Source organism: Oncorhynchus keta, chromosome 17 (assembly GCF_023373465.1).
Source record: "Oncorhynchus keta strain PuntledgeMale-10-30-2019 chromosome 17, Oket_V2, whole genome shotgun sequence".
NCBI classification, from domain to species: Eukaryota; Metazoa; Chordata; class Actinopteri; order Salmoniformes; family Salmonidae; genus Oncorhynchus; species Oncorhynchus keta.
This window is the reverse complement of record NC_068437.1, coordinates 57,466,943-57,477,277: the sequence shown is the minus strand read 5'-3', so window position 1 is coordinate 57,477,277 and position 10,335 is coordinate 57,466,943. Positions and strand designations below refer to the sequence as shown.

The window sequence follows — 10,335 nt, the reverse complement described above, 5'->3', positions numbered from 1 at the left end:
AAATCTGTCGTTCTACCCTGAACAGGCAGTTAACCCACTGTTCCTAAAATAAGAATTTGTTCTTAACTGACTTGCCTAGTAAAATAAAAAAAAAAAAAAAAAAAATAAAAATGTTGTTGAAATCAGAGAAACCACTACACTGCCTCTTGCGCCCCCTACTGCTGGTACGGTGTATTTATTTGAAGGATTAATAGATTTGTTTTAATGTGAAATTAATACGGTTGATTTTTAAGGTTCGGGAGAAGTGCAGTGAATAGTGCCACTTTTTAGGATGTTAAAATAAATTAACGTATTTATGGTTATTTTGTAATTTTCTCTTTTGTCTTTTAATCATTAGACGTGTTATTGTTTTTACCATCGAGGATCACTATGGAAACAAGCCGTGATATCCTCTGGGTCCACATTGTACATTTTGTTGAATATGTATGTTACCCAAAATAAATTTAATCGGTAAGAATAAAAACAACCAGATTTATTTAATAATGTTATTGAAAACACAGTCCAGATTTGTCAAATTACAAATGTGTCAAGTAAATCAAATAAATAACCACTTTTAGGTTATGAAGATTCCAAGTCATGTCCAATTATAAATTGAAAAACAATGTGGTCCTTCTGTAGCACAGTTGGTAGAGCATGGCGCTTGTAATGCCAGGGTAGTGGGTTCGATTCCCGGGACCACCCATACGTAGAATGTATGCACACATGACTGTAAGTCGCTTTGGATAAAAGCGTCTGCTAAATGGCATATATTACAATTGGAAAGTGACTTATGGGTCTCTACATAAATCCCTTGTATTATTATTAGAAATCAACATTGTTTCAACAGTTCACGGTTCTGTTTTTGGGGGGGAGAAGCCAAACATGTGGGATACTGGATTAATCAATATGAAATATTAAAAGAACACATCGATTGTCAAATGCAGATGAGCTCATAGAGCCGACTTGGTTCCAGATCAGTTTGTGTTCTTGCCAGCTCCATTGCAGTCATTTGGTATGACAAGAGAGCAAACAGACCAGCACCCAGGCTACAGACCGTCACCCAGGCTACAGACCGTCACCCAGGCTACAGACCGTCACCCAGGCTACAGACCGTCACCCAGGCTACAGACCGTCACCCAGGCTACAGACCAGCACCCAGGCTACAGACCAGCACCCAGGCTACAGACCGTCACCCAGGCTACAGACCAGCACCCAGGCTACAGACCGTCACCCAGGCTACAGACCGTCACCCAGGCTACAGACCGTCACCCAGGCTACAGACTGTCACCCAGGCTACAGACTGTCACCCAGGCTACAGACCGTCACCCAGGCTACAGACCATCACCCAGGCTACAGACCATCACCCAGGCTACAGACTGTCACCCAGGCTACAGACCAGCACCCAGGCTACAGACTGTCACCCAGGCTACAGACCGTCACCCAGACTAATAAATGGATGGATTTGAAGGTAAATGGGCCTATTATATATTCTCTTCCACGTTCATTGTGTCCTTTGCCAGTGTTGGTCAACGTGGACATTACAGCTGTATTATAATAGCTACTGTGAAAGCAGAAAACAATTAAAACATCAGCCAAGAGAACAAAAGGTCTATTGTGCAAAACTATTTTATTTACAAATGGCACAACGTGACGGCACACAGTCAATGCACATGCACACCGTTCAAACCGACACTTCATTTAAAGCGAGTTGCTCGACGACTAAACCTAAATTACCTGAGTCTCAGATATAGAGGCAGGCAGGCAGGCATTCCTAGGCTAGATTCACAGAGGCTATGTCATCAGAAATGGCATCCTAACCCCTAGTCCACTACATTTGACCAGAGCCTCACAGGGAGTGCACTATATAGGGATCCATATCAGACAAGCAGAGATTTCTCTCACTGGAGTGAGTGAGCAAATATTGCCCAAGCAGCGGCTCATAAACTGTTAAAGGCCATTTAAGAGGTTTAGATGAGATTCATAATATACATGACAGCTACTGTGCGATACAGGCTATTTTCAATCAATGCATCAAAACAAACAACATAGCTTTGACAGTGGAGGAGGGCATTAAGACTGATGGTACCAGACCGGTTTGTGTTGTCTAGACAATGACTGTAAGGTCAAGAAGCTGTCCAGAGAAACAGAAATAGATCTGGAACCAGAACAGGATTCTAAGAGTGATCAAGAATTCTCATCGGTTGGTTCTAGAATATTACCTCACAATTTAAAATGTCAATGGAAGCCATAGAAGGTAAAACATGTCTAAGATATTGATTGACCTGGCCTCTCCCATACATGGTGATAGGCTATGTACAGTTTACATGAGTCACTACAGTAGATACAGGCCACATTGAAGTAGACTTTGCAAAAAATGTGTCCCTTTAAACCAATTTTTTCAGTCAGTATCCGAAGACAGTCATCCTCTGGCAGCAATATTTCTCACGAGTCTTTCTGCTTGATTCTCAAAAATATTATTTTTCAGAATTCATATAGAGATGGTGGTGATGGTGAGGAAAAATCATTGGGGGGCAGAAGACAGCTGTCTAGGAAAGAAGAGAGATGGAGGGAGAGAGAGAGGGAGAGTGATGGAGGGAGAGAGATGGAGAGAGAGAGATGGAGAGAGAGAGAGAGAGAATGCACTGATCTGAATTACCTCTCTGCCCGTTCCCTCTGACCCTAACCATTCAATGTTTGCAAATCTGTAAGGTGTAGGTACTGTGGTGGAAGCCACAGCAAGATATATCAAACATTGAAGGGTTAGGGCCAAGAGGTAAAGGAAGTAGGGATTGAATTGGGACTGACATGAGAGAGAGAGGAGAGAGAGAGCGATGGAATGGTAACACCAGAACAGAACAGGTCAAATTTCCAAAGCTTCCCTGTTTCCATCAGCCCCTCAGCCAGCCAGTTTGCTGGCCACGATGGAGGGCTTCCTCTGGGGGATGTCCTGGAGTGTGGGGATGTGGTCCCCGGTTATCTCTGCCTTCTCAGCCGGTGTCACTGCAGGGAGCTGCTGCTTGTTCTTCACCTTAGCCTTGGCCATGTTGTAGTCCCCAGAGTCAAAGAACTTTTGCTGAACAGAGAAGAAAAATATACAGTGTATATATAAATAAATCACATATCAGATATGTTACAGCCTTTACAAAGATGTGTGTGTTGTCCAAGAAAATGAAAACCAATGCTTATTTTTTTTAAAAAGCATGACAATGATTCCATAACAAATAATGCATTGCTGTGAAAGCAAGTGAATGTAAAGTGTAAATAACCTAGTTTGCACGTTGAAAGCAAGTGAATGTAAAGTGTAAATAACCTAGTTTGCACGTTGAAAGCAAGTGAATGTAAAGTGTAAATAACCTAGTTTGCACGTTGAAAGCAAGTGAATGTAAAGTGTAAATAACCTAGTTTGCACGTTGAAAGCAAGTGAATGTAAAGTGTAAATAGCCTAGTTTGCATGTTGAAAGCAAGTGAATGTAAAGTGTAAATAGCCTAGTTTGCACGTTGAAAGCAAGTGAATGTAAAGTGTAAATAGCCTAGTTTGCATGTTGAAAGCAAGTGAATGTAAAGTGTAAATAACCTAGTTTGCACGTTGAAAGCAAGTGAATGTAAAGTGTAAATAACCTAGTTTGCATGTTGAAAGCAAGTGAATGTAAAGTGTAAATAACCTAGTTTGCACGTTGAAAGCAAGTGAATGTAAAGTGTAAATAACCTAGTTTGCACGTTGAAAGCAAGTGAATGTAAAGTGTAAATAACCTAGTTTGCACGTTGAAAGCAAGTGAATGTAAAGTGTAAATAGCCTAGTTTGCACGTTGAAAGCAAGTGAATGTAAAGTGTAAATAACCTAGTTTGCACGTTGAAAGCAAGTGAATGTAAAGTGTAAATAACCTAGTTTGCACGTTGAAAGCAAGTGAATGTAAAGTGTAAATAACCTAGTTTGCACGTTGAAAGCAAGTGAATGTAAAGTGTAAATAACCTAGTTTGCACGTTGAAAGCAAGTGAATGTAAAGTGTAAATAACCTAGTTTGCACGTTGAAAGCAAGTGAATGTAAAGTGTAAATAGCCTAGTTTGCATGTTGAAAGCAAGTGAATGTAAAGTGTAAATAACCTAGTTTGCATGTTGAAAGCAAGTGAATGTAAAGTGTAAATAACCTAGTTTGCATGTTGAAAGCAAGTGAATGTAAAGTGTAAATAACCTAGTTTGCACGTTGAAAGCAAGTGAATGTAAAGTGTAAATAACCTAGTTTGCACGTTGAAAGCAAGTGAATGTAAAGTGTAAATAGCCTAGTTTGCACGTTGAAAGCAAGTGAATGTAAAGTGTAAATAGCCTAGTTTGCATGTTGAAAGCAAGTGAATGTAAAGTGTAAATAACCTAGTTTGCACGTTGAAAGCAAGTGAATGTAAAGTGTAAATAGCCTAGTTTGCACGTTGAAAGCAAGTGAATGTAAAGTGTAAATAGCCTAGTTTGCACGTTGAAAGCAAGTGAATGTAAAGTGTAAATAGCCTAGTTTGCATGTTGAAAGCAAGTGAATGTAAAGTGTAAATAGCCTAGTTTGCACGTTGAAAGCAAGTGAATGTAAAGTGTAAATAGCCTAGTTTGCACGTTGAAAGCAAGTGAATGTAAAGTGTAAATAGCCTAGTTTGCATGTTGAAAGCAAGTGAATGTAAAGTGTAAATAGCCTAGTTTGCACGTTGAAAGCAAGTGAATGTAAAGTGTAAATAGCCTAGTTTGCATGTTGAAAGCAAGTGAATGTAAAGTGTAAATAGCCTAGTTTGCACGTTGAAAGCAAGTGAATGTAAAGTGTAAATAACCTAGTTTGCACGTTGAAAGCAAGTGAATGTAAAGTGTAAATAGCCTAGTTTGCACGTTGAAAGCAAGTGAATGTAAAGTGTAAATAGCCTAGTTTGCACGTTGAAAGCAAGTGAATGTAAAGTGTAAATAGCCTAGTTTGCATGTTGAAAGCAAGTGAATGTAAAGTGTAAATAGCCTAGTTTGCATGTTGAAAGCAAGTGAATGTAAAGTGTAAATAGCCTAGTTTGCACGTTGAAAGCAAGTGAATGTAAAGTGTAAATAGCCTAGTTTGCATGTTGAAAGCAAGTGAATGTAAAGTGTAAATAGCCTAGTTTGCACGTTGAAAGCAAGTGAATGTAAAGTGTAAATAGCCTAGTTTGCACGTTGAAAGCAAGTGAATGTAAAGTGTAAATAGCCTAGTTTGCATGTTGAAAGCAAGTGAATGTAAAGTGTAAATAGCCTAGTTTGCATGTTGAAAGCAAGTGAATGTAAAGTGTAAATAGCCTAGTTTGCATGTTGAAAGCAAGTGAATGTAAAGTGTAAATAGCCTAGTTTGCATGTTGAAAGCAAGTGAATGTAAAGTGTAAATAGCCTAGTTTGCATGTTGAAAGCAAGTGAATGTAAAGTGTAAATAGCCTAGTTTGCATGTTGAAAGCAAGTGAATGTAAAGTGTAAATAGCCTAGTTTGCATGTTGAAAGCAAGTGAATGTAAAGTGTAAATAGCCTAGTTTGCATGTTGAAAGCAAGTGAATGTAAAGTGTAAATAGCCTAGTTTGCATGTTGAAAGCAAGTGAATGTAAAGTGTAAATAGCCTAGTTTGCACGTTGAAAGCAAGTGAATGTAAAGTGTAAATAGCCTAGTTTGCACGTTGAAAGCAAGTGAATGTAAAGTGTAAATAGCCTAGTTTGCATGTTGAAAGCAAGTGAATGTAAAGTGTAAATAGCCTAGTTTGCATGTTGAAAGCAAGTGAATGTAAAGTGTAAATAGCCTAGTTTGCATGTTGAAAGCAAGTGAATGTAAAGTGTAAATAGCCTAGTTTGCATGTTGAAAGCAAGTGAATGTAAAGTGTAAATAGCCTAGTTTGCATGTTGAAAGCAAGTGAATGTAAAGTGTAAATAGCCTAGTTTGCATGTTGAAAGCAAGTGAATGTAAGGTGTAAATAGCCTAGTTTGCACGTTGAAAGCAAGTGAATGTAAAGTGTAAATAGCCTAGTTTGCACGTTGAAAGCAAGTGAATGTAAAGTGTAAATAGCCTAGTTTGCATGTTGAAAGCAAGTGAATGTAAAGTGTAAATAGCCTAGTTTGCACGTTGAAAGCAAGTGAATGTAAAGTGTAAATAGCCTAGTTTGCACGTTGAAAGCAAGTGAATGTAAAGTGTAAATAGCCTAGTTTGCATGTTGAAAGCAAGTGAATGTAAAGTGTAAATAGCCTAGTTTGCATGTTGAAAGCAAGTGAATGTAAAGTGTAAATAGCCTAGTTTGCATGTTGAAAGCAAGTGAATGTAAAGTGTAAATAGCCTAGTTTGCATGTTGAAAGCAAGTGAATGTAAAGTGTAAATAGCCTAGTTTGCATGTTGAAAGCAAGTGAATGTAAAGTGTAAATAGCCTAGTTTGCATGTTGAAAGCAAGTGAATGTAAAGTGTAAATAGCCTAGTTTGCATGTTGAAAGCAAGTGAATGTAAAGTGTAAATAGCCTAGTTTGCATGTTGAAAGCAAGTGAATGTAAAGTGTAAATAGCCTAGTTTGCACGTTGAAAGCAAGTGAATGTAAAGTGTAAATAGCCTAGTTTGCACGTTGAAAGCAAGTGAATGTAAAGTGTAAATAGCCTAGTTTGCATGTTGAAAGCAAGTGAATGTAAAGTGTAAATAGCCTAGTTTGCATGTTGAAAGCAAGTGAATGTAAAGTGTAAATAGCCTAGTTTGCATGTTGAAAGCAAGTGAATGTAAAGTGTAAATAGCCTAGTTTGCATGTTGAAAGCAAGTGAATGTAAAGTGTAAATAGCCTAGTTTGCATGTTGAAAGCAAGTGAATGTAAAGTGTAAATAGCCTAGTTTGCATGTTGAAAGCAAGTGAATGTAAAGTGTAAATAGCCTAGTTTGCATGTTGAAAGCAAGTGAATGTAAAGTGTAAATAGCCTAGTTTGCATGTTGAAAGCAAGTGAATGTAAAAGTGTAAATAGCCTAGTTTGCATGTTGAAAGCAAGTGAATGTAAAGTGTAAATAGCCTAGTTTGCACGTTGAAAGCAAGTGAATGTAAAGTGTAAATAGCCTAGTTTGCACGTTGAAAGCAAGTGAATGTAAAGTGTAAATAGCCTAGTTTGCACGTTGAAAGCAAGTGAATGTAAAGTGTAAATAGCCTAGTTTGCACGTTGAAAGCAAGTGAATGTAAAGTGTAAATAGCCTAGTTTGCATGTTGAAAGCAAGTGAATGTAAAGTGTAAATAGCCTAGTTTGCACGTTGAAAGCAAGTGAATGTAAAGTGTAAATAGCCTAGTTTGCACGTTGAAAGCAAGTGAATGTAAAGTGTAAATAGCCTAGTTTGCATGTTGAAAGCAAGTGAATGTAAAGTGTAAATAGCCTAGTTTGCATGTTGAAAGCAAGTGAATGTAAAGTGTAAATAGCCTAGTTTGCACGTTGAAAGCAAGTGAATGTAAAGTGTAAATAGCCTAGTTTGCACGTTGAAAGCAAGTGAATGTAAAGTGTAAATAGCCTAGTTTGCATGTTGAAAGCAAGTGAATGTAAAGTGTAAATAGCCTAGTTTGCATGTTGAAAGCAAGTGAATGTAAAGTGTAAATAGCCTAGTTTGCATGTTGAAAGCAAGTGAATGTAAAGTGTAAATAGCCTAGTTTGCATGTTGAAAGCAAGTGAATGTAAAGTGTAAATAGCCTAGTTTGCACGTTGAAAGCAAGTGAATGTAAAGTGTAAATAGCCTAGTTTGCACGTTGAAAGCAAGTGAATGTAAAGTGTAAATAGCCTAGTTTGCATGTTGAAAGCAAGTGAATGTAAAGTGTAAATAGCCTAGTTTGCACGTTGAAAGCAAGTGAATGTAAAGTGTAAATAGCCTAGTTTGCACGTTGAAAGCAAGTGAATGTAAAGTGTAAATAGCCTAGTTTGCACGTTGAAAGCAAGTGAATGTAAAGTGTAAATAGCCTAGTTTGCATGTTGAAAGCAAGTGAATGTAAAGTGTAAATAGCCTAGTTTGCACGTTGAAAGCAAGTGAATGTAAAGTGTAAATAGCCTAGTTTGCACGTTGAAAGCAAGTGAATGTAAAGTGTAAATAGCCTAGTTTGCACGTTGAAAGCAAGTGAATGTAAAGTGTAAATAGCCTAGTTTGCATGTTGAAAGCAAGTGAATGTAAAGTGTAAATAGCCTAGTTTGCATGTTGAAAGCAAGTGAATGTAAAGTGTAAATAGCCTAGTTTGCACGTTGAAAGCAAGTGAATGTAAAGTGTAAATAGCCTAGTTTGCACGTTGAAAGCAAGTGAATGTAAAGTGTAAATAGCCTAGTTTGCACGTTGAAAGCAAGTGAATGTAAAGTGTAAATAGCCTAGTTTGCACGTTGAAAGCAAGTGAATGTAAAGTGTAAATAGCCTAGTTTGCACGTTGAAAGCAAGTGAATGTAAAGTGTAAATAGCCTAGTTTGCACGTTGAAAGCAAGTGAATGTAAAGTGTAAATAGCCTAGTTTGCACGTTGAAAGCAAGTGAATGTAAAGTGTAAATAGCCTAGTTTGCACGTTGAAAGCAAGTGAATGTAAAGTGTAAATAGCCTAGTTTGCACGTTGAAAGCAAGTGAATGTAAAGTGTAAATAGCCTAGTTTGCACGTTGAAAGCAAGTGAATGTAAAGTGTAAATAGCCTAGTTTGCATGTTGAAAGCAAGTGAATGTAAAGTGTAAATAACCTAGTTTGCATGTTGAAAGCAAGTGAATGTAAAGTGTAAATAGCCTAGTTTGCACGTTGAAAGCAAGTGAATGTAAAGTGTAAATAGCCTAGTTTGCATGTTGAAAGCAAGTGAATGTAAAGTGTAAATAGCCTAGTTTGCACGTTCAGCCTAAATAGAATCATCTACAGCTACCAAAGTGTTGTGTTTGCAGGGCACAATCACCAGGCCATTATTACCCCTTTCTGAATCCGTTTCCGGAGCAGGTCAGAGCCCCCAGGCTTGGCTCCAAGATGAGGGAACCTGGCCTTGAGTTTCACCTCCTCTGCCTTCTCCGGGCTGAGGACTGTGTCATCAATCTCCCGTGTTGACAGAACAAACACACAATAAATACAGAGTATAAACACAAATGAATAGGGTTGTGGTGACACGGTATGATGATATGTTACCGACAGCAACAAAATGGTGTTTTTGTCTTCGAGGGTTGACATGTCGATTAGTTTAGCTACTGGTTATGATTCTATCAGATAAATTATGACTTTTGATTTGATTCTCCAATGAGTGGGGTTTGGTTGCTAGCTGGCAACATAGCCTTCCAGTTTATCTGCAATGTGCCCCCCTCCCAAAAAAAAAAGCGTAGCTTAGCGGCATGCATGAACGCAGGCAGACAAAATTGTGGAAAACATCTACCTAGCTACCGGTGAAATGAATAAAGCTCTGTGTTGCTAACTAGCTAACCACGCATATTGATAGATAAAAATAATAATGGTTATGTGCACAGTTCAATGCACGGTGATGATACATTTGAAATAAATGAAAGTTACTAAACGCTAACTAACTAAACTGCTGCTTTGACAGACCTATTTGACATGGCTACTAGCTATGTACCGTAGCTTGTTAGCATCAACATAATTACAACTCTAACCTGCTGTTCCTCCCCGACGGCAGGCCTCGTTCCTTCAATCTCCTCGGACATGGCGAACTATGTAAATGTCCAGTTTTCTACAAAAACGGAGGTTTACACCAACAACACTACAGACACACAGCTACTAACTAGCCAGACCACCGACACAAAAAAAAGGCCGTGTGCTCTTGTCCCTTTTCTCTCGTGGTGCAGCAGATTGTATGTAGACAGAGAAATGAACCTCTCTCTCTCTGTGCCTGTGCCTCTCTCTCTCTCTCTCTCTCTCTCTCTCTCTCTCTCTCTTTCTGTCTCTCTCTCTATGCCTCTCTCTGTCTCTGTATCTCTCTCTCTATTCAATTCAATTAAAGGGCTTTATTGGCATGGGAAACATGTGTTAACATTGCCAAAGCAAGTGAGGTAGATAATATACAAAAGTGAAATAAACAGTAAAAATTAACAGTAAACATTACAGATACAGAGGTTTCAAAACAATAAAGACATTACAAATGTCATATTATATATATATACAGTGTTGTAACGATGTACAAATGGTTAAAGTACACAAGGGAAAATGAATAAGCATAAATATGGGTTGTGTTTACAATGGTGTTTGTTCTTCACTGGTTGCCCTTTTCTCGTGGCAACAGGTCACAAATCTTGCTGCTGTGATGTCACACTGTGGAATTTCACCCAGTAGATATGGAAGTTTATCAAAATTGAATTTGTTTTCTAATTCTTTGTGGATCTGTGTAATCTGAGGGAAATATGTCTCTCTAATATGGTCATACATTGGG

General features: G+C 38.2%; 1 protein-coding gene across 1 annotated transcript; it reads right to left on the bottom strand.

Annotated features, from left to right (window-relative positions):
* Positions 1-1,589: 1,589 nt before the first annotated feature.
* On the bottom strand, positions 1,590-9,856 carry LOC118380083 (cAMP-regulated phosphoprotein 19-like). The gene is made up of 3 exons (XM_035767089.1): positions 9,563-9,856; positions 8,877-8,996; positions 1,590-3,052 (listed from the first exon to the last, which is right to left on the bottom strand). Exons 1-3 carry the CDS (start codon positions 9,611-9,613, stop codon positions 2,876-2,878), a joined length of 348 nt encoding a protein of 115 aa, XP_035622982.1. The 5' UTR covers positions 9,614-9,856; the 3' UTR covers positions 1,590-2,875.
* Positions 9,857-10,335: the final 479 nt, after the last annotated feature.